The 24,847-nt window shown below is 42.9% G+C and overlaps 1 protein-coding gene across 42 annotated transcripts in view; it reads left to right on the forward strand.

Annotated features, from left to right (window-relative positions):
• Positions 1-24,847, forward strand: part of Trpm3 (transient receptor potential cation channel subfamily M member 3) — an 819,880-nt gene that overhangs the window by 722,771 nt on the left and 72,262 nt on the right. For 16 of the 42 annotated variants that reach the window (XM_036207600.1, XM_036207631.1, XM_036207795.1 and 13 more), the window contains 9 exons: positions 3,249-3,349; positions 4,594-4,728; positions 8,094-8,144; positions 15,042-15,077; positions 15,229-15,369; positions 17,606-17,635; positions 18,599-18,888; positions 19,533-19,761; positions 22,173-22,340. In XM_036207600.1, coding sequence (XP_036063493.1) covers positions 3,249-3,349; positions 4,594-4,728; positions 8,094-8,144; positions 15,042-15,077; positions 15,229-15,369; positions 17,606-17,635; positions 18,599-18,888; positions 19,533-19,761; positions 22,173-22,340 — 1,181 coding nt within the window. The remainder of the gene's footprint in view (positions 1-3,248; positions 3,350-4,593; positions 4,729-8,093; positions 8,145-15,041; positions 15,078-15,228; positions 15,370-17,605; positions 17,636-18,598; positions 18,889-19,532; positions 19,762-22,172; positions 22,341-24,847) is intronic. The other 26 variants (XM_036207643.1, XM_036207675.1, XM_036207813.1 and 23 more) reach the window with 3 other exon arrangements.

A 24,847-nucleotide genomic window follows, 5' to 3' on the forward strand; every position in this document is an offset into this window, starting at 1 on the left:
CTAGTCCTCCCCATCATCTTCCTCTAGTCCTTTCCATCATCTTCCTCTAGTCCTCCCCATCATCTTCCTCTAGTCCTTTCCATCATCTTCCTCTAGTCCTCCACTTCATCTTCCTCTAGTCCTCCACTTCATCTTCCTCTAGTCCTCTCCATCATCTTCCTCTAGTCCTTTCCATCATCTTCCTCTAGTCCTCTCCATCATCTTCCTCTAGTCCTCTCCATCATCTTCCTCTAGTCCTCTCCATCTTCCTCTAGTCCTCTCCATCATCTTCCTCTAGTCCTCTCCATCATCTTCCTCTAGTCCTCCCTATCTTCCTCTAGTCCTCCCCATCATCTTCCTCTAGTCCTCTCCATCATCTTCCTCTAGTCCTCCCCATCATCTTCCTCTAGTCCTCCCCATCATCTTCCTCTAGTCCTCCCCATCATCTTCCTCTAGTCCTCCCCATCATCTTCCTCTAGTCCTCCCCATCATCTTCCTCTAGTCCTCTCTCTCTTCCTCTAGTCCTCTCCATCATCTTCCTCTAGTCCTCCCCATCATCTTCCTCTAGTCCTCCCTATCTTCCTCTAGTCCTCTCTATCATCTTCCTCTAGTCCTCTCCATCATCTTCCTCTAGTCCTCCCTATCTTCCTCTAGTCCTCCCCATCATCTTCCTCTAGTCCTCTCCATCATCTTCCTCTAGTCCTCTCCATCATCTTCCTCTAGTCCTCTCCATCATCTTCCTCTAGTCCTCCCTATCTTCCTCTAGTCCTCCCCATCATCTTCCTCTAGTCTTCTCCATCATCTTCCTCTAGTCCTCCCTATCTTCCTCTAGTCCTCTCTATCATCTTCCTCTAGTCCTCTCCATCATCTTCCTCTAGTCCTCCCCATCATCTTCCTCTAGTCCTCCCCATCATCTTCCTCTAGTCCTCCCCATCATCTTCCTCTAGTCCTCCCCATCATCTTCCTCTAGTCCTCCCTATCTTCCTCTAGTCCTCTCTATCATCTTCCTCTAGTCCTCTCCATCATCTTCCTCTAGTCCTCTCTCTCTTCCTCTAGTCCTCTCCATCATCTTCCTCTAGTCCTCCCCATCATCTTCCTCTAGTCCTCCCTATCTTCCTCTAGTCCTCTCTATCATCTTCCTCTAGTCCTCTCCATCATCTTCCTCTAGTCCTCCCTATCTTCCTCTAGTCCTCCCCATCATCTTCCTCTAGTCTTCTCCATCATCTTCCTCTAGTCCTCCCTATCTTCCTCTAGTCCTCCCCATCATCTTCCTCTAGTCCTCTCCATCATCTTCCTCTAGTCCTCTCCATCATCTTCCTCTAGTCCTCTCCATCATCTTCCTCTAGTCCTCCCTATCTTCCTCTAGTCCTCCCCATCATCTTCCTCTAGTCTTCTCCATCATCTTCCTCTAGTCCTCCCCATCATCTTCCTCTAGTCCTCCCCATCATCTTCCTCTAGTCCTCCCCATCATCTTCCTCTAGTCCTCCCCATCATCTTCCTCTAGTCCTCTCTCTCTTCCTCTAGTCCTCTCCATCATCTTCCTCTAGTCCTCCCCATCATCTTCCTCTAGTCCTCCCCATCATCTTCCTCTAGTCCTCCCCATCATCTTCCTCTAGTCCTCTCTCTCTTCCTCTAGTCCTCTCCATCATCTTCCTCTAGTCCTCTCCATCATCTTCCTCTAGTCCTCCCTGTCTTCCTCTAGTCCTCTCTATCTTCCTTAGTCCTTATTGTGAGACAGTGGCTCCCTGAACCTGGAGCATCAATCCAGCTACACTGGCCAGCAAGCCCCAGAGATCCTCCTGTCTGACACCTCACTGCTCCAGTACTAGATTATAGGCACAAACCACCATACCCAGTTTTTATGTCTCTTCTTGGCACGGAGCTCAGGTCCCCATGATTATTTATCAAGCACTTTACACCGCCCCAGTCATTTGCCTAATTCTTAGCAACAATGTTGCAGAATGCAGAAGAAAAAGGCACAGGGTAGGCATGAAAAGAGGCATGTGGGCCAGCAGTTCTCTACCCATGCTGTGCATTGGAAACACCTGGGGGCTTTAGACACTCCTTCAAGTGGTGTCACTGAATTGATATGGGGGCTGGCATAGTGATAATGTAAAGATCTCCTGGTAAGGCTGACAAGGGCCAACAGGTAAAAGTCACATACATTCATAGTGGGGTGAGCAGGTGGGTCCTTATATGGATTCCAGCCTTCCCTGCCGGGCAGCATTCACAATGACTGGCTCTGGCTGGAATGTCACAGCAGCATAATGAACGTTTCTGTTTATTCTCTGTTAGGAGCCGTGTGACCTTTCCCTTAGTGTCATTCTATCATCTCTAGACTTGAGCATCTTCATGGGACCAAGGCAGATAGCAAGAGCCAGTGTTCAGTACCACTTGGGACATTCCTTACCACAACATGTGGAAATCTCCAATAGTTTGCCAAACATATGTTCAGTTTTCAAATTCTCTGAGCCAAAGAAGACCATTTGCTCTTTTCCCTTCTTCCTTGCTAATAGGAGACCCAGTAGGGTAAAAATGAACCAGTGTGCAATGAGGTCTCTTCCTCCATACACCAAGGATGTCAATAAAGTGTGAACAACCAAAAAAAAAAAAAAAAAAAAAAAAAAAAAGTTAGCATTTGAATTTGCTTATAGGATCCCATTTCAATCTTGTAGCATCTCAGTTGAATAAAATGGGATACTTCTTACTGTCCCCATTTCAAAGATAATAGAATAGTGGCTTATAGAGGTCCCAGCTCACCCAGCCACAAGATGGACAGGGGTTGCAAGATAGTCCCCCTGCCTTCTAGACTGCTATACAAACAGCTGCTGAGGGTTGCACATGTGGACAACATGCATCATCTAGACTGCCTGTCACAGAAGAATCTTCTGGACAGATATAAATACCATCTCACTTGGTTGTTGGGTACTGAAATTCATCCAGTGCCGGGCACTCACCTGTTGTTATCCCAGCACTCAGGAAGCCAGGCTGGGAGTACCCATGAGTTTAAGGCCAGGTTGGGCTACATATTGAAACCCTGTCTCAAAAAAACAAGTAAGTAAAATAAAATAAATCTAGAGTGCACAGGAAATCACCATGACAAAGAAGGATCCTCCCCAAAATGTCAGTAGTGGAATGGAGGAGCCACACAGCTCCTTAGTTTGCTCTGGGGAAAGAGGGATCAATGGAGGAGTGGCTGAAAGACTCTTCTTGGCATGACTAACTGCTGTTTCTCTCGCCCTCTTTTTTTTTCCTCCCACTTTGTACAGGAGCCAATGCATCTGCCCCAGACCAACTGAGCTTAGCATTAGCCTGGAACAGAGTTGACATCGCTCGCAGCCAGATCTTTATTTACGGGCAACAGTGGCCGGTAGAGTATACATCGTTACCCCTGAAAAGCCCACGTGCTTGGCAATGGTGTTTAAGGAACCTGTGAAAGTGGCTCAGAAAATTAGGGCGGGGGCGGGGGGAGCGGAGAGGAGAGAGCACCCTGTGCTTAGCACAGCATGTGGCCAGGGCACCCCTCTCATGTTTGGGGACATACTGCCACCTAGTGGAAGATATAACTAAGTTCGCCACCAAACGTTCCCTGGCTCTTCTCAACAATTTTCTGATGCAAATCCTATCTTTTTATTCTATCTTTAACAACACAAACAAGACAAAGTTAAAATAAAGGAAGGAGGGGATTCGTTTGTTTCTGGTTACCTTTTAGGAGAGCAGAAGGAGGAAGCTGCTACCGCCAGATGGTGGCGCTCATGCTGGTTTGCAACTGGGCCAGGCCTCTGGGTGCAGGTACCATCTGGTCCTGGTGGCTGAGCACAGGTCTGCCCGATGCCCAGCACAAGTGAACCAAAGCTTTATATAACTGTCCGTGGCTTTTTCTTTTCTGTCGCTTGGCTGCCAAAAATAAGAACTTGGGAAATGGGCCATTGGGTGATGTGCACACGTACCCACGGGTGGCAGCCCAGCAGCAGCCTGGACACAGGGCTCCTTCAACCTTAGGCGCTCTGGCCGCAACTGAGCACCTGTCTTCCTAGGGTTCAGAGACTGCTAGTTGAGGGCATATTCGTCAAGGAATCTGGACGTTGGGGGGAGGGGGGGCGGGGGGGGATGAAAACTGGAAAAGTAATATAAGTCCCAGCCAGTATTCCATCTAGAAAACGTGTTGAGTTTGCCTCTGGAGTGCCCATTTCTACACAGAGATTCCAGACCTATCGGACCCTTGGCTCTGTTTACCTGAGTTCCTATCCTCAAGTCAGCCAGGGCTCTCAGTCAGTAGTACCTAAGGAAGAAGAAGTGGAGAGAGAGAAGTGTCCAGGATTACCTCTATAGGCATAGCAGAAAACTAGCCAGGGAATCGTTCAGGAGGAAAACGTGGGGTCCTGAGGCTCCAGAACAAGAGATTTAGGGGAGAAAGTAGCTCCTAGATCTGGAAGTCTTTGATGTCTGTTTCCCAAGACATGAGACTTCAGGACCAGGAAGAGCACCTGGAGGGCAGGGTGCTGGGTCTCTCTCATTGGCACATGTCCCTGATCTGTTTCAAGCCCTCTGGGTGAGCACTGAGGCATGCACTTCTCTGCTGTGGGCAGACTAACGGAATGTCTTGGATTACAGGTAGGGTCCCTGGAACAAGCCATGCTGGATGCCCTAGTCCTGGACAGAGTGGATTTTGTGAAATTACTCATAGAGAACGGAGTAAGCATGCACCGTTTTCTCACCATCTCCAGACTAGAGGAACTGTACAACACGGTAGGGCCAAGCTAAGATGCCTTTCAGCCTCTGTTTTCCTTCTCTTTGTTTACCTTCTCCTGCCTTGCCCCCCATGCCTGTGACTCTGTTCCCATCTCTCCTGTAATGCATGGATCCTTCCTCCCATGCACTCCCTTACACCTGGAGAGCCAACAGACACCAAGTCACTGGGACTTCGCTTGTTTTAACTGCTCAGTTGTCAGCATCTTAGGCAAAAGGGGACGTTGATCATCAGAGGGCATTTTTCTCAGATTCTAACACAAAGCTGCCAGCAAGTCTCTGTCTACCAGAACACATTCACTCTGCAAGCCCAGGGAATGCTTGGGACACATGTTGCAGAGGAGGGCTGGGTTAGCACCAAGCACCCAAGCAGGCTGATGAAGTATCATCCTGTATCATTTTGTCATCCTCAGAGCAATGAAGTTCATTTTTCATTTATACTATCAAAGTATCTTCAAGTCATCCAAAAATGTTTTGTGGTGGCTGTTGTTCTTTGCAGTGCATTTCGCTGAACAAGCCAACCGAGTTTAAAGAGCTGATGTTGTGTTTTACCATTTTACAGATGAGAAAACTGAGGCAGTCCTTAGTCTATTTGTGTTGCTACAACAGAATACCTGAGGCTGGGTGCTTTATGGAGAACATATATATTTCTTTCTCATGGTGCTGGAGACTGGAAGTCGAGATCAGGGGGCCACTAGGTTCATTATGTAGTGAGAGCCATTCTCTCTTTCCAGAATGTATCCACTGCAAAGGACAAACACTGTCCTCTTAGGGCAGAAGGGCTGGAAGTACGGAAGTGTGACCCCTCTTCTGTCCAGATAGACCTCAACTTGGCTTACAAAGTAGATACCCTTGTGACTAGATCACCTAAGAGCCTCACCTCTCCACATTCCTGTACTGATATGAAGCTTAACCTGAATTTTGTAGAGTCATGGAAGTGTAAAGCATAGTCAGAGGCAAGAAGTAATTTATTGAAGGACCTAAATCTCTGAATAACAACAAAAAGAGCCCAGTACCAAACCCAAGCCTCTTCTCAGAAGTTTCTTTTCCACACACTGGATGCCATATCTGTCCCAGCACCATGAGTGCAATGCGATAGAGCTATGGACTCAAGAAGAGGTAGGTGACAGGTAATAGCAGTGTGCTTCATCTTAATGCCACTAAGGGAAGAAAGCCAGCTGGCAGAGTGGGTCCAGGTTTCTGCTTTCTCTGCAGCCTTGTCTTGCCTCAACACACTGAGATTTACAGTGAGAAATAAATACACCTGGGCATCATGACTTAGGTATCAGTAAGACTGTGATGGGAATGGAAAGGTTCTTTCCAATGTCTAGAAAAGAAGGAAAGTATGAAAGAACCCTGCTCCGAGACCTTAAACCAGCAGGCTTCATTACTCTGATCAACTGGTGGTGGTCACTGTGTTGAGAAAAATGATGGGACAGCAAATGACAGCAATAATAATAATGATATCTATTGCTTACTGAATGCTGAGCACAATTTAACAGCTTTATAAAGAAGTGTTGCATCACTGAGTTGTCAGATAGCCCTATCAGATGAAGGGGTGTTATTCTCCTCACTGTAATGAGGAGAAAGTGCCTCACAGCAGGCTCTGTGATGCCTGTCTGCACAAGCAGGGTTGGGGCCAGGAATCTCAGCCCCAGCATTATCACTGTTGTAGATCCTCCAGTCATGTTGCCAGATTTAGCAAATAAGTGCAGTACACCAGCAAAATTTGGTTTTCAGATAAGCAATGATTGTTATCATAAATATGGTTTCCTTCATATCTTCATAGGATTCATTCTAGAAGTTACCACAAAAGAAAAAATTACCTTTAAATGCTCAAATTCTTCATCTAAATAACAAAATCTACACACGTCACCCAATGTTTTTTTTTTCTTTTTGTTTTTTTTTTTTTTTTTTTTTTTTTTAAATAACCTCTCTCTGGAAGCTAAATAATGAAGCAACTAAACCAGGGACTTTCACCCTCATATACAATACCCAATACAAGGTAAATAGCTATTGGCCTGTATCTTCTAAGGCAGTGTTTCTCAACCTATGGGTCATGACCCCTGTAGGGGTTGCATATCAGCTATTTACATTATGATTAATAACAGTAAAATTACCATTATGAAGTAGTAACAAAATAACTTTACACTTGGGGTCACACAACATGAAGAACTGTATTAAGGGTCACAGCATTAGGAAAGTTGAGAACCAACAATCTAAGGAATGATAAGAAAAAAACCTGTACATATTCAATATGCACACAACTTCCCACAGATATTTTCAATCCACTTGGTGGACTCCACAAATACAGACATCTTGAGTACTGGGGGCTGTCTATATAGTCCCAATACTGCATGGGGTATCATTGCTCATTTGAAATTCAAATTTCATTGGGTATTCTGTACTTTACTTAGCAGCCATACTCCTGAAAGACCAGAGAATAACAAATCATCTACTTTATTCGAAGCCTCAATACATGCACACCCTTTCTTAACCTCTTTTTCCCCAGCCAGCTTATGACTTTTCCTAAAGTCAGATGTCAGGGAGCTACTACCAGTCCACTATTTCTGTACAGCCTGGGAGCTAACGATGACTTTCTTTTATATTTAATTGTTGAAATAATCAAAGAAAGCCACAATATTATATGACATGTGAAAATTTATGAAATCTGGCCAGATAGAGTAGCATCTATGTGTAAACCCAGAATTCAGAAGGCTGAGGCGGGAGAGCTATGATTTTGAAGCCAGCTGGGATTACACAATAAAAACCCTCTCCTAAAAGAATTATATGGAATTTGATTTTCTGTGACCATGAATAAAGTTGTATTGAAACATAGCCAAGACCACTCATTTATGTATAGCCTATAGCTGCTTTCACACAAAAATAACAGCTAAACAGATTTGAGAAGACTGCATAGTCTATAAACATTCACTATTGACTTCCTCGCCTTTTGCAGAGAAAGCTGGCCAATGCATTTTTGAGACAAGTTTTCAATGACAACTCGGAAAACGACATTAAATAAAAGTAAGACATTTCTATGGTGGTGTGTCAGAAACCCCTTCGCTCTCTCTTGCTAGCAAACTAGCTCATTCCACACAATTGTCCCAGGTATCTATTAGTTGATAATCAGCCTTACAAAGTTTGAACCTACAATTTCAAACACATTTTTCTGGAGAACATGTGATCCAAAAATCCAGCCATCCTTGGTTTCAAAGTCACAACTACAACTGAGCAACTAGAACAAGACGCAGAACAAAGAGCTGCCCTCCACCAGCCAGAAGCCTTCCTTCCAGCTCCCTCTCACATGACCACCTGGAGCCCCTGACTAGCAAAACTGTTTGATTGTTCTTTATCATTTTCAGAGACATGGGCCCTCAAATACATTGTACCACTTGGTCAGGGATGTCAAAAAGGTAAGAATCCTCTAGACCACAGGTCAGAGGCCCTATGCTGAGTGCTTGCTGTCATAGACTGTACCTGTTGTGCATGAGCTGCCCAGTCTCCATTTCCCTGCCAGCCCCCATCACTGCAGAGCAATGTATGTGCGTCTGCTTGGTAGCTTGGACACCTCTGCTGACGATGCTGCTGTGGTCCTTCCTCCAGTCACCATGGTTTTAGATGCTTTTATTGAATGTAATGCTTTTCTATAGCAGATTCCCTACATGGATTTATGTCATTACCTACGTCTTTCCAAAGCCCCTTACTGTTTAGGGAGTTGGTTTCCATGGTAGCTTACCACATGAAGTACCTTCCTGCCAGCTCCTCACAACACCCTACCTACCTTCATCTAAAGTATAGTCAGAAGCAGAGAAAAGGTGGCTCATCCAGGCATTCCACTCTCACAACACTATTTTTCCAAAATATGTTTTACGTCCATCTATTCGTTTGATTTTTTTTTTCAAAGCTGGTGGGTGAAAGTGAGTTATTCACAGTTTATGGAGGAGGTTGAAGGGTATGATGATATGCAGTGATTAGGAACATGCTAATATCACCACAGATCCTTTACCAAGGAAAAGTAGCAATGAGTGAGGCCTACTAGTGATGGGTACCCAGGATTACATAAGCTTTCTACACACCTGAATTCATTTACTCGTCACATAAACTGTCTGAAGGGGGGCTGAGAAATGGCTCAGCGGTTCAGAGGACTGACTGCTCCTCCAGCACCCACACGGCAGCTCTCAACTGTCTGTAACTCCAGTTCCAGGGGACCCAACACCCTCACACAGACATATGTGAAGGCAAAACACCAATGCACATAAAATGAAAATAAATAAATTTTAAAAAACTGTCTGAAGTAGGGTTATAATGTCTTTATTACTGTTACATAATGTTCTCATTTAAAGTTGAACATGGGAAGGTTATGTTCAACCATAGCATGTATTTGCATCCTTTGCCCACGTCTCTTTTAAGGGTATCTTAACTTCAGAACCTTTAATTCCAAAGAACAACACAGAAATTGTAGACCTTCCCTATCTCCTAGGAATGCTGCAGTACTACCCCAGAAACCAAGGACATACTTAGAGAAATGATCTGGACCAGCAGGTAGTTCTTCAGTGTCAGGTTCTTCAGAGGGAGGACCATAGGATCAGGAAGTCTTGTACAAGCTGTGTCACATGCTAAGCAAGTTAATTAAATGCAGCACCTTATATATGGTATGCAGGGAAAAAATGAGAGAGTCATCAGAAAACTAACATACAATGGGACAGAGTCAGAAAGAAGCTAATCAAGCAATGCCACCCAAAGGGAACATGGGGTGTTTTAAGTGCACCCCAGACTCAGCACCACAGCCCTTCAAGGAAGGGAAGGAAGGGTTTTCCCAGGATTAGAAACCTCAGTTCTCCCAGAACCCTAGCCCCAGGTCATTGCTGGCCTTGCCAAGCACGTTCCAGGTTTTAGACAAGGAACTAATTCCTTCTCCATACATCATGGACTCAGGTCAAGTCCTGGACTGGCTTTATTCTCAACTGAGAATCAGAAGTACTGGACAAGTACATCATCTCATAGAAAGTCTCAACTAGATTTGACCCTTAGCAAACTGTAAGCAACTTCTGATATTGTCTTTAAAGTGCCAGAGGCTGTGGGAGCTGCTTGTAATTAGCCTGTTTTAACCAGCTGGGCCTTAGTTAAGAATGAGTAAAGGATATAAGAACAAAGACAAAATCCACGTCCACTTTTTTTCCTTTGCTACTCCAAACCTTCCTTCCATCTCCACACAACTATAATGAGGACTGTCCAGCTTTGTGAGCAAAGCCTGGAGCCCTTGCAATCAAGAGAAGCAGACCCTGTGTGGCCTGTTTACCCGAAACACCACTTTACTGAGATCCCAGCTTTCCTCAGACTGGCCCATGCCAAGCCACACTGGCATCTGCACTCCAGAAAACCCCTTTCCTTCACACATTCCCCTCTTGCTTAATTTATCCTGACTTAATTTTTTCTGGAAACTAAACTCAGGTGATTAAGGTCCCACATATTCAGCATATTCACTGAAAAGCATTTGACTCTCATGTTCAATAAATTATTTTGAACGTTTCTAAAATAATAGCTATGATACCATCTCCTCACCTCAGACTAGTCTGTGTCCAGTTAGAATGTGGAGCTTTCTGATAATACAGCTATGCTTCAGTCCCAGAATCTCATCCATCAGCCAAACCAAGCCTTGGAACGAGTCACACATGTACTTTCCAAACAGTAAGGTCTTGCCTGATCTTCAAGGAGATTTTTGAAATTATAGTTCCTTGAGTATAAATGATCAAGATTTCTCATATTACTTTCTCTTCTCCATAGATTTCCACTTTGCAAGACCACTATCCATTAGCTGATACCCCTGAGCCACCTCTTGCATTTGTTCATATTGAGAGTCTTATTAGAAGGCATGCAGCATATCCTTAGAGTACTTTCTTCCCCCTTTTAAAGCTTCTTAGCTGTTAATGTACCTTGAAAACGCTATAGATTAATAAGAAAAGGATGTTAAGAACATGGGAAGAAGGGTTGTGAGCTAAAAGCAGACCTTTAAGAGTGACAGGATAATAGAGTGAGAGGATAGTTAGGTGAGCATTCATTTACTCACTGACTTAGGAACTGGAGGAAATGGCTTTAAAACTCACCCATAATGGCACTGAACTGGCCTAGAAACAGTTTCTCCTTTTACTTGGAGAGCATACTGCTAGTAAGAGGAAAGCAAAGACAATGCCTGTGCTCCGTTTCTTCTCCTGGAAAAAAAGTAGAAACAAGAAATGAAGACTCCCGTCTCTGGTAAGGGGAACCTCTGGCTATTGGAAGAAAGGAAGGTATAGCCTTCTCGCCAGCAAAGGAACCAGACATATCAACAGTTTATGATCATGGATGAAATGAGCTGAAAAGGGGACTCTTTGTTGTGTGTTTCTCAAAGATGTGAAAGGGAAAGAAATTAATATCTAGGCACAAATCTCTCCCATGGTCCCACATGACTTTTCCTAATTTAGGCCAAGTACTTACTCCGGGGATTCAAAAATCTAGGTTTAAAATCTAAGAATGTCTTAGGACATTGAATTTTTAAAATTAAAGAATATAATGAGTAAGGGCCTCCTTCCTTATAGGTATATATATATTATTCTGTGAAAATTTTAACCAGTAGTCATTTATATATATATATATATATATATATATATATATATATATATATATGTGTGTGTGTGTGTGTGTGTGTGTATATTATGTATATGTATACATAATATATTCATATACACACACATGTACATGAGTTAGAAACATAGTTCTGGACTTTAAATGTATTATCAAGTGAGCTATCTCTAAATTAAATGTAAATTATGTCTACAAACCCAAGGATACATTTTGTAATTATCACATCACCATAAGCCAATCAGGCCATGTCCAAGCCCAGTTGTTCTTTGAAACCTACAGAAATGAGTGAGGAGAAATGCTTCCAAGCTAGTCTCAAGATCTCAATTTTTTTTTTTTTTTTTGAGCTGAGGATCAAACCCAGGGCCTTGTGCTTGCTAGGCAAGCACTCTACCCACTGAGCTAAATCCCCAAGCCTGTCAAATTCTTTTATATCTAGAGAATAATCTACAAGTAATGTGGTAAAGAATTGCATTCTCCATCCACCAGAAGTTTGAGCTGATACAAGCCAAACCAATTCCGTGAAGCAGTTGCATGCATAAATCCATCAACTATACTCATGGCTTTCCTACTAGACTAGTGGCTCCAGTCTGTCTGCACTTCTGTAAAATTAACCTGCCATTTTAGTAGCTGCTTGCTCAATCTGTGGCTCCAGATGTTTTAAGCAGTAGTTTCTTTTTCGCCAATTAAATGTGTTAATACTTCAGATTATCTGTGCTGTCCTTCACCGCCAGAGGAGGGTGATTTGAGTAGAACATAGAGCCATGGTGAAATTAAGATTTAAAGTCCATTTACATGGGAACTAAGACCCAGTTTTGCTGAATACAAGAGAGAGGGGGAAGTAGACAAAGGGAAAGGAGGGAAGGGGCGAGAGAGGAAGAAGGAAGGAAGGAAGGAAGGAAGGAAGGAAGGAAGGAAGGAAGAAAGGAAGAAAGAAAGAAAGAAAGAAAGAAAGAAAGAAAGAAAGAAAGAAAGAAGGGTTTTTGAAACTTTGGGTAAGAAAAGGAGATTTTCATAAGCCCATATGATAAATTCATGCAAATTTGTATTCTTTTTTTAAAATAATTCATTACCTGTTTTTTTTACTTTGCTAGTCTAATAAACCATGGGTAACCACCTTTCTTCCCAAATGCTCCCCAGATTGGGTGTCCTATCCAGTGATGATTTTTCCCCTGTCAAGCCTGTCCCCCAAGTCTTTTCCATACTCTCCTTTGGTGAACCTGAAAATCAGCAATCATTTAATACTTTCCATATCCTGGAGGAAACAAGCTTGTCTTCAAGGCTTGTAATGAATTTCAAGGAAAAAAAAATCAATGTTCCTAAATAGTTAAAATCTGACAGCCATACCATGAGTTGACACTCAAAGACAGTTCATTTTGAAGAGCAGATTCAACCTGTGAGTTTGAACTGCTCTCAGAGTCATCTTTAAGCATGGCATGACTTAAATTTTACCTTCAAGTAATGGTTCATAGCATGAAGACAACATTTTCACGTTGTCAACCTGCCTCCCAATCCTCTCTATTAAATCACTTGAATCTTGGGACCTGTCCTGTGTTGTTAAGGCATGAAATGGGAAATCATTCTTGAGGCTTTGCCCATTACTGAAGTCATGACCCACAGGGTGGGGACAGGACTAGGAAACAGCAGACAGAACAAGAATGACGCTGGTATCTTTTTTCTTTTTTTAATTCCAAAGCAAAGGAAGACTCCTCCAGAAGGCTGTTGTCGCTACCTGTTGGGCATTCAAGGTGCCATTCACCCTCTTTGCCTCCTCCAGAGCAGGTGAAGTGAGAGCACAGGTCTATCCACATGGGTTCCTCGACCAGCCCCAAACCCCCACACCAAACTCCAGAGGACACCAACCTTGAGCACTCTGCACAAGGAACTTTGCCCAATGGATAGCAGTAGAAAATAAAAGCAGTTGATGGGTGCTAATTAACAGTTGGGCTTCTAGAAACAGGTGGAGCCTGAGGAGCAACAGTCCATGTCACCTGATTTTAGAGCATAAAGTGAGATACAGAAAGGATACAAGCCACATGGGGTTGAGCTAACAGAGCCTAGCCCATTGCTGTTTGCCCAGGGGACTCATGTCTCTGGCCAGAATTCCTGGTTTAAATACATGAAAGCTCCCCTTCTGTCCAACAATTATGTCCTGGCATAAGCAATATAGATGATTTGTCATTGATGTATGCAGACCACACCAAGTTAAGGCCATCATCCTCATCATGAAGCAAGGCTGCCGTTCTCTTTAGAGCCTACCCAGGACGTAGTTACCCCAACCAGGGGGGATGAGGAGAGTGTAGCTACCTAATTTCATTGAAGAGAACATAACACAAAAAGCCCAACCCTGCTGGATCCCAGCCACATCAATTAATTTCATTGTTTCATTGATACATATTTTCAACAACAAAAATCACAAGAACCAACCACACCCCACATGTTATAAAAGGCATGGCAAGTATAAAGATATAAAAATATTCAAGAAAAATCTAAAACTATAGGTTGAATGACAGGCTACACTGAAGCCTCCTTTAACCAATTCAATGGATTCCCTACCTACAGAGATTCCCATATCACATTCTGGAGATCCCTAGGTGAACTGCCATTGCCACCTGAGCCTTAGGTGGTAAAGAAGAGCTTCCAAAAATCCAGGCTTGACTCAGAAGCCACCGGAGGAGGCAATGAGACATACAGATGCCCAACACACTGAAGTAGGTAGGACCCGGTCCAAACCTTTACACAGTCTCTGAATTTCCCACAGTGTGTGTGATATAGGGCCATCACTGGCAGAGGATGTTGGCCAGCATCTGGAATTAAACAGGCAGTGAGAGCTGCCAGTCAGTCATCTATGCCCTCTGCAATTCACTGTGCATCCCTTCTTCCTTGACTTACCAGAGAGAAGAGTTTCTTTCTTTGGACTCCAAGAATCCTCTTTTGAACCATCTGTATGAACAAGTCCCCATGTTCCACTCCTGGAACCAGCACTCAAAAAAAGAATGTTTTTTAATAAAAACTAAAAGATACACCATACTTCTGGGTCTTTAAGAAATCTTTAAGATGTGCCTCAATGTCAAAATGCTTTCTTAGTATGTACAAAGTCCTGGGCTCTATCCTAAATGCCCTCTCTGCAACCAAACAAAGCTATTTGTGAAAGTTTTAATTCCAATGTTAAAATGTCTTCTCCTGTCACACTTCACACACACACACACACACACACACACACACACACACACACACACACACACCCTTAAGCACAACGGACACTCAATACAGCTCCATTCTGACGCTATGAAATGCTGACCCTGTTCCCTACTATTTACTGGGGGCTGCAGGTGGGCCAGTGTATGTGACCAGCTAACAGAGGTCTTGTGTTCAAGTAGAATTGAGCTTCTCTAAGTGGTCCTCGCCCTGGTAGCGACACTCATCTTCTGAGAGAAGTCTTCCTTTTGTGAGTGGGGAGAAAACAGAGGGCCTGCAAGAGACAGGCCTGGGTCAGAGAGAGGCTCAGGAGCATCAGGGGACCCTGCATCTAGAAGCTGGGAATGATAGCCCTTGCCTTGTCTAGCCTGTGTTTCTTTCTGCTACACTGGTGTTTTTTTCTCCCCAGCTGAAGACTTGAATAAATAATTTGATTTTCTGTTATTGCCGGCGATTACCGCATCTTCTTATTTAACTTATGTCTTCTTTCCAAGCGAGAGTATCCAGGTTTCGGTTGGATCTATTTTAAGGTGAATTAATTAACCAGCCTAATAATACATTCATGTTTCTTTTTTCATTATAATTTTTACTCTAAAATAGTTACAAAACACTTGCCAATGAACCCTTAGTAAACCACGCCGTCTTTTTGGGTTTGTCTGTTGTTCCCTTCAACCCCAACAGGGAAACCTGCCCCCGGACTACAGAATCAGCCTCATAGACATTGGCCTGGTGATTGAGTACCTGATGGGCGGGGCTTACCGCTGCAACTACACACGCAAGCGCTTCCGGACCCTCTACCACAATCTGTTTGGCCCCAAAAGGGTGAGCTTCTAGCATGACCTCAGGTTGTTTGGGGAAGACTGGGGTCGAGAGGTTTTGGGGTATTTGGCCTCTTGTCTCCAAGGGAAAATGAATTAAAAAGTCAGAAAGTGCACCTCCCTCTTTTTCCATTCAAACTATTGAAATTTATTATTAAATTTAAAATACTAGCCAAACAAATTCTATCTGTTGTTTTCCTTGAGGTGACAGTCCCACTTTGGTCATCCTAAAAACATCTGTTTGGTGCTGCAGTTTCTCTGCTAGTCTTTCTTTCAAATAAAAATGATTTTCCATTGGGGGGAGGATTTGTTTTTTGTTTGTTTTGTTTGGGGGGGGTTGGTTGGTTGGTTGGTTGGTTTTGGGTTTTTGTTTTTGTTTATTTTTGTTTTCTATTTTGCATTTTTTTATGTCTGCAACTCAATTCCAGGAAAAAAAAAAAATGCACTTTTCCTCAGGAATCATTGGGTCAGTCTGTGGCAAAAGTGGACCAGGCAGGGACAGCTTCCGCTTATATCCCACAGGATGGTAATAGGGCGAGTTTTTGTTGGTTGGTTGTTTGGTTGTGTGGTTTGTTGTTATTTGGTTGGTTTGTTTTGTGCCTAGCAGTGGGATCTAAGGACAGTAGCCAAGCTTCTCCACCGCCATTGTTCATGTCAAGCTTAGGGCCCCACTGCTTTGGGCCACTGGTGCTTTCATGAACAAGGTGGAATCTCAAAGGTGTGTTACTACTAGAAACATAGCTTGGACTTCACTCTCTGAAAGGGGCTGGGGGACCCTGAAGACCCCAAAATGACATCCCAAGAGCTGCCAGTCTCAGCTGGTAGTGAGCATGATTATTTCTTTTTTCTCTCTTTTAAAAAAAAATGTTTATGATTTTCTTAATGTTTGAGTTTTATGGTTTTCCCTTTATTTTATGAAGTTTTGGGTTTTGTTTTTCTGATTTTTTTTAACAAAGTTTTCACTAATGAAAGTATTTTGGGGGGCTATTAGAAAACCGAGAGAGGGGGAACAAAATGTTTGAAGAAAGACAAAAAACTTAGACTTGTGGTAATTTTAGAAGCTGGAAGAAAAAAGAGGGAGACAGCTTCAAGCTATTCTAACTTATATAATCACATCAAATCTGCAGGAACTGTCAGCTCATAATTCTTATGTCCTCAGTAGCTTCCAGAATGACACCCACTGCTCCGATGCACTTAGAACACACAGAATAGGCACTCCTGGCCCATGGGTGTAATTTTGTTCTCCCATTCTTAAATTCAAAGCAAGTTCTATAATTCCCGAGTGGCCTTCTCTGTGGCCTTCAGGTGTACCCTTGTACACATTCCCAGCATGGCCAGGGAAGCCACTTCCTATGCGCTGATGTTCCCCAGCGACAGGGCCACTTGTACCTCTAGCAGCACCTGCTCTGGCCCACACACCCTCGCTCTACTGTGCAGCGCTGGAAGACAGCCAGAGGAAGCAGCTAAACAAACGTTCTGAATTATACTCCAAGTGTCTGCATGATAGTTTTCCAGAGGTTTGAGAAGTATCTAGTTTGATCTGTTGATTGTTTCATTGTTTATGTCTTCTCTGCTCAGACTGCTGTAACAAAATACCATAAGCTCATAAACAACATCAACATATGGCCCACAGCTCTAAGTTCAAGAACAGGGTACCAACAGACTGACTTTATGCTGAGGGCTTGTTTTCTGCCTCACAGATGGCACTTTCTGGCTGTGTCTTCACATGGGAAAAAGCAAACAAGCTCCCATCAGCCTTTTTGATAAGGATATAACTTTCTCTTAGATGGTGTCTCCCATCATGACTTAACACTGTCCCCCAAATACCTGCCCCAATACCAACACCTTGTCAGTTAGAATTTCGTCATATGATAGGGATGGATGAGGAAGAAAACATTCAGATCATAGTACTTAGTCAAGTGCTGGATGTCCTGGAGGTGCCCCTCAAGTGGACAGTTATAGGAAAGGGAAAGAAACTTCAACCCACAAAAGTCATTGTAAGCCTTCAATTATATCACTTCAGTTTCCTAATTCACTGTGGTTCACCAAAATCACAACATCCCTAATTCTCCAGAAAAAAATTTTTAAACATGTTCCTTTTATTGTGTTTACTCCATGACATAAAATTAATGCTATATGGTACCGTAGAGTTCTTATATCACTTATTTGCATTATAGTAGAATTCATTTCTTACCTCAATGAAAAAAATCTAACTTTGTTCACAACGTTTTTTTAAACAGCCCAAAGCCTTGAAACTGCTGGGAATGGAGGTTAGTGTTTGCTCACATTATTAGTGCTAATTATTCTCTTTCTCATGTATTTAAAGATATATGAGTTCATTTTAATAATAAGGCCTAGTGCATGATTCTAAAACAAGGAAATAAAGATTTTCCAAGTACCATGGTAGCAGCTCACAGTAGCTTTTAAAATTCCACAATGAATTTATATTAGCACTGGGGGAAAAACAAAAATAAATAAATCCCATTGTAACTACTAACTTGAAAACCAAGTGTATAAACTCCATAGGCAAAATTAATTAGAAATATTTACAAATGGCAACAGAACCAAAGACTTGTACAGATGCATCTAATGGGGATGCAGAAACTTGAGCAGTTTTGTTCTCATCTTTGGTTCATTGTTTATTATTGTTATGTGAAAACACAAGTATAGGATATTCTTGCTTTTTCAGAAAGAAAGAAAAAAAGAAACATGGTAAAGCTGTCCATCATGAGGTATAGACAGCCACACCTATGGAAGAAGAAACAGACAAAAGTAAACAAAAAAGAAAGAAAGAAAGAAAGAAAGAAAGAAAGAAAGAAAGAAAGAAAGAAAGAAAGAAAAAAAGAAAGAAAATGGCCTATGAAAATATCTTTGGAATTTTTGAGACAGATTCTCATTATGTAGCCTAGCCTGGCCTCAAACTCTCATCCTCCTGTTTCTGACTCCAAGGTGTTGCTGGGATTTTAGGTATTCACCACCATGCCCAGCTTAGAAAATGTTGTATTGTTTAAAGTAAAGCATAAACTGACATGTTGGTAATTGAGTATGCCTTTCTAAGTCTTAGTTTTAAATTGGCCCCAAAGGAGCTTTTGAATCTCTTTAGGATAAGAACTGGTCTGGTCCATTTCAGTGTGATTCTAGAGCTGAGCCAATGGAAGGTATACATAAAGTATGTAATGAATTAATCTGATTCATTTTCCACTCAGCCTGTTCTTGTTTCTCTAAAATTGCAGGATGACATTCCCTTGAGGAGAGGAAGAAAGACAACAAAGAAGCGGGAAGAAGAGGTGGACATTGACTTGGATGACCCTGAGATCAACCACTTCCCATTCCCCTTCCATGAGCTGATGGTATGGGCTGTCCTCATGAAGAGGCAGAAGATGGCCCTGTTCTTCTGGCAGCATGGAGAGGAGGCCATGGCCAAAGCCTTGGTGGCCTGCAAGCTCTGTAAAGCCATGGCTCATGAGGCCTCTGAGAATGACATGGTTGATGACATTTCCCAGGAGCTGAACCACAACTCCAGGTTGGCTAGCCATTCCTGAAGAGGGTGGGGAAGAAGGAAAGGTAGACTCCAAATGCCAGAAGTTCTGAGCTCCACAAAAGCTTATGGGATAACAAAGTCACCCCAGTAGAGCACACAGAGGATGGGCATGAGTAATTTACCCTTACTGTGCACAATGCTGCATAAAGGTACAGAGAGATTACACCGATTTCATTCATCCTTTCATTTGCCCAAGCAACAGGTCATATCATCATGTAATTCATCCAATTAAGAATATCATCTCTCAGAGAATATAAGTAACTTGGCTGTGATCATATATGGTTGGCAAGAACAGGGTTTGAATTTGAGGTCTGTCACATTTAAGAAGACACACTGCACTCTAATCATTGGTTGATTATTCTGCCTCTATCCTCACATGCCTTGAATTGGGGGTCTTGAGTGCAGGAATCAAGCTTTGACTTTACATCTTCAGTTCTAGATATGGTGTGTATCACATAGTAAATACTTAAAGGATGTTGATGGGTGGCTTTGTAAATAGACTAAACCTTATATGAAACAGCTATTCACACAGCAAGCTACCTTTCACAGTTGAGCAGTGGGGCCCATCTTTGTTCATGGATGTCTCCAAGTCGACCTGAATGACTCTTGTATGCATTGTCTTTCAGGGACTTTGGCCAGCTGGCTGTGGAACTCTTGGACCAATCCTACAAGCAGGATGAGCAGCTGGCCATGAAACTGCTAACATATGAGTTAAAGAACTGGAGCAATGCCACATGCCTGCAGCTGGCTGTGGCCGCCAAGCACCGTGACTTCATTGCACACACATGCAGCCAGATGTTGCTCACTGACATGTGGATGGGCCGGCTCCGCATGCGCAAGAACTCAGGCCTCAAGGTCAGCATACACAAAAAAGATCTTTTGCCATAGAGTCCAAGGGTTGATTGGCATTTTCCAAGCCAAATCTATGGTGGGTCTAGGGGTTATCTTGTGTTGGAAGGTGGTACTAAGCCACCCCTATTCATTACAATCTCCGTAGAGATGTGACTTTCATTTAGAGTCAAGGATTTGAACTTGGGGTCTGCCACATTAAGAAGGCAGTCTGCATACACTCTAGTCATTGACTGATTGTTCTTCCTCTACCTTCACAGGCCATGGATTGGGGGTCTTGAGGGCAGATCTTGAGGCCTACTAAACTAGAATCTTGTCTCAGATCCATAGATGAAGAGTACACACAGGTCCCATAGAGGCACTGTACACTCTTACACAGCCATGCTACTACAGGAGTCTCCCCTAAGCCACCCTTCAGTGCCCTGTGAGGCTGAATACCCTCCTGGTCCCACCAAGGCTATCCTTGCATTATATCATATCATAGAGACATGGGCTCTGACAGCATGAGTTTGAGAAATTTTAACTGAACTAATGCTGAGAAAGATTTGTCTATCAAGACATTACTCACTTTTTAAAAAAGTTCAAAATCAAACTAGAACCTCACACATGGCAGTGGCTACATCCCTAGCCCCTGGTCTATTCTCAGGAATGAGGAAAAGCAAGTCACAGGCCAGTCTACACAACTCAAGCCCATTTTAAGATGCTATATAGAGATAACTATATAAATTAACTAAGGAAAAACAAGAAGAAACTATGTAGTTAATTGTTTGTAGCAGTTCTCTCAGGTATTGAACAGACCGTGTACTGGACTTGTTCTTAAGAACAGAAAGTTGGGTGGAAACTCTTACCTTATTCCTTTTAGAGAAGATCTCAGGGCCCCACATGTGCCAGGCAAGCTCTCTACCTTTGGGCTACACACTCAGCTCAACTTTTGCTTCCACTAATCCTTTTTAGTGATTTTTCAAGGAAAGCAGTAAAGTAAAAGAATTTTTAAAAAGATAGAGAAATGAACAAGAGAAAAATGGAAGGGTGTTTGGTTTAATTTTTATGATGTCAGTTTTTAATTATATATATTTAAGATACCGAAATGATGCTTTAATATATACAGTGAAATAACAAGAGAGTCAAGCAAATTGGCATGTTCATCATCTTGCAGTTACCCTTTTTTGCATGTGGTAAGACTGGCCAAAATCTACTCTCTTAACAAATTGCTAGTATACAGTATGATGTTGTGACCGTGTTGCACAATTTTGCATCCTGCCTTCTTTGACTGTTGTCTTCCTGGACAGGCACTGTTTGTCCCACTCCACCTTTCTTGTGGGCTCTTGGCTGGAAGTTACAAAAATGGTTCTATGAAGTGGGTCATGTACTACATTCCAGAGTCAAGCTGCTAGTAGTCAAGCAGGCCTGGCCTCAGAACAGCTAAGCAAGTTCTCAGCCCCAAGTGCAGGACATTGCACCCTATGAAGATTGCCAGCATGACATTTGAGCCTCCCAAAACACCTGTAATTCAGAGTCATTTCTGACCCTCTTCTCCTGACTGGCCCTAAGTCCCCATGGGTATTTCAGAACCATAGGACTGTGCCCGTGGAAGCATGATACTCACTGACCCCTCAGGATTTGTCTGAGTCCCTCCTCTCGGTGCAGTATCTTCAAGGAGGCTCATCATGGGGAGCCTTGTGCACTGGAACCATTTTAAAACTGAGAGAAGCTAGGGAAGACACTGTTTTCTACCAATGGAGGAGATTGCTCTGCCATGAAAAAAGACCTATGTAACAAGTATCCTGACTCTGAGCTTCACACAGTGTTTACAGATGAGAGCAAGGCAATGTTGGCCTTCCTGGAGCTTTTATGTGAGGAGACCAACTACTCTTGATGAATACGGAGATCTCTGTGGGGGAGGGATGTTTCTGTTTGTACATTAGCTAATGCCAGCAGAATGTTCCAGTAGATAAAATGATTTTCTACACGCACCTTCAAGGTACAATACTTTACAGAAATCATCAGCTAACACATCACCTCTGCTTGATATATTCACAAATAAATGCCAGTACATGTACAAATTGATTTTACAAGGCCAAGTGCTATCTAACAACTAAATGGAGATCTCATATTTTTCCACCTTTGATTTGAAAAGCTCTTTCCTCAGTTTCCCCCATAAAGTAAGAATTAATAGGATAAGATATATTTGGGCAAAATAAGTATTTCTGAGATGGTCCAAAAAGAGTCACCTTCTTGTGTGTCTAGATTTCCAGGTATCCACATTCCTGTACAGCAAGCGCAACACCTGTGTGTGTGCATGTATGTGCACCCACACACATTCATATGCCACACCTCAGGCTCTCTGATGCTAAGCAACCACCCTAATCTTAATCCTTTAAATGTGATTATTATTATTATCATTGTTATTGCTTTAGGTAATTCTGGGAATTCTACTTCCTCCTTCAATTCTCAGCTTGGAGTTCAAGAATAAAGATGACATGCCTTATATGACTCAGGCCCAAGAAATTCATCTCCAAGAGAAGGAGCCAGAGGAGCCAGAGAAGACCACAAAGGAGAAAGATGAAGAGGACATGGAACTCACAGTAAGTTTTTCTGCCTGGGGTGACTCCTGCAGTCCACTCACACATTCATATTGCTGAGGTTCAATCATGCTTGAGAGAAGGGTTCCCCAGCCTCCTGCCAGGTCTGGTCATGTGTGAGATTACAGTATCATGAAAGTTTCCTCTGTGTGTGAAAACAGCATGGCTATAGGATGCAACTATATGTAAAGTCCTTCTGCCAATGGTGCTGCAGAACAAATCAGTGAGATTCAAAGCCAGACGCCCTCAATTTTCTAGGCAAGCATCCGCTTATAAACACGATGATGTGACTGGCAGTCTTAACATGCAAGGAAGAACAGGAAGCAATGAGCTGGGAGCAGCCAGCTTTGCTGAGCTGGGGCCATTCTGCTGGTCGGAAGCTACGCCTGTGTCTGTCTTCAGGGTCAAAGTCACAAATGCATCACTAATTGAATTCTGAGGTTTGTGTGGAAAGCTTTTATTAGTGCTTCCTGGTACAACTATAGAACATGGATGCTTTGTTCTGCAGAGAGAACAAGATAGCTGTGCATGGAACCACTTCCCCACAGCCCCCACCCAAGCGACATGACTGCCACTGGCTTGTGTTCAAAGGCTAAAAATAGCCTGTGCTATTAAAGGGACAAATAGGGCTTCATAGCTTGGGAGAGCTGCATCACACAGTAACTCCATAGGGACAGTTCTAAAGCACGTCAGCCTCCCTCACCACCCCAGCCACTGGCTACAGGAGTAATGACCCAGAAGGAGCTGTAAGAGGAGAAGACAAAAATTGGTTTGGGTCAGGAGAAAAAAAGACTTTGCATGAGTCTCGTTATTGGCACTACAATGAGGCATGTTCTTCTTCCATATGCACAGGACTTCTTTCTAGGAACCCCTTCCCGGAAATCTGTCGATAGATATGACCCTTCACTGGATGAAAAGCCAATTTTGGTTTCAGTCCCCAGATCTTTGTAAAAATCTGTGTAGGCATCTGCCCTGCCCTGCAACAGCAGCAGACCTCGCCTTCTCTGCAGATCATGTCGTAATTTTGATCTCTGAACTCCTCAGATGAGAAATGGTATTTTAGTTATGGTTAGTGCTGATTCTGAATTCTTGCTGGCTGTCTCAGCAGAGAGGGAAAGAGTACGTGCTTCAGAGTCAGAATCCTGCCCCCTTCACCTACTTGCTTTGTGACCTTAAACACAACTTCATCCCTTCAAGAGTGGGAGCATAGTTTTGTCTGCCTTGCAGGTAGTTATGTGGTTTAAAGAGTAAACGGCTTAGCCACATACATGTAAACCACTTAGACTAATAACTAAACATTAACAAATATTTGCTTATGTTGTTGAAATGGTACTGCTCACTCTATCTGACCACACTCATGGGACCACATCATGCCCATCAGGTTTACATTGTTCTACTTCCCAGATTAGATTACAAAGCAAGGACTCAGAGATTAAATTGCCCACATTTACCCAGATATTAGTTGCAAAGGTGAGATTAGAATCCATCCAGGCATGCAAACTCCATTGGCTATTGTTATACATTTAACAACCTCAGTCAATTGTCAAGGGCAAGAGAGAATTATTTTCTATTCTATTCTCTGATGGTCCTACTTAGTGGATTTAATTCACCACAGAGTAGAGAGCCTCCAAGGGATGCCAAGCATCCCAGATCAAGTATGGTGTGGCTCCCTCACAGGCAAACATTCTTGAAGGACAGCCAGAAGCTGCATGATGCTCTCAGTGGTTGGGTATAGAGGAAGGAACTCCCCTTGTCTCCTAAGAGATTTTGGGGACTCTGATCCTTCAAGAAGTCACAGTAAAAGATGTCTCTCCAGTCCCAGAGCCTAATGGGTTTGCCAGGTAATAGATCCCAACACTGTTCACTGTGAACCTGAGTAGGAGGTGTTGTGATGAACAGAAACCTCACAGAGAAGAATAAGGTGAGGATGTATGGGCTATAAGCTTTGAATGGGGCAGCATTGTCTTTAAAGGGAGCCTCTTTTCACCCTGATGGCAGATTCTGTCCACTGCTGCATCTCTGGTGAACATCTCACCCTTGACAGGATTGGGGAAAGGAGCTTGTTGACAAGCCCATTCCCTTCACAGGGATGATATTTGAGCTTCTAGCAAATTGAATGCACCCTTTCTGAGACTAGGACATCCTTGGTTGCTTCCAAAATGACACCTAAGAATATCAGTCTCCACTTGCACCATGTTCATAGCCTTTAGCAGCTTAATTTACCTCAAAGGATCTTTCTCCATTTTGACCAGCTGGCAGGGTCTCAAATCTGCACTGAACAATGATATATTTGACCCTGTCCAAACCTCTCTTCCTACGAAAAAATATATTTGTTTTCTATTTTAAGTGTTTCTTTTCTACATAAATGGCCCTATTAAATTCTGCTTTAAGCAATGTCAAAGGAAATATTTGACTACAGGGAAAAGAAATCAACAAAATCAGAGTTAAGCTGCTAAAGCTGGAACTGACGAAATGATAAAATCTGTGAAAGACAAGACTTTGCAAATGTA

The sequence above is a fragment of the Onychomys torridus genome, chromosome 1 (assembly GCF_903995425.1).
Source record: "Onychomys torridus chromosome 1, mOncTor1.1, whole genome shotgun sequence".
Lineage (NCBI taxonomy): Eukaryota > Metazoa > Chordata > Mammalia > Rodentia > Cricetidae > Onychomys > Onychomys torridus.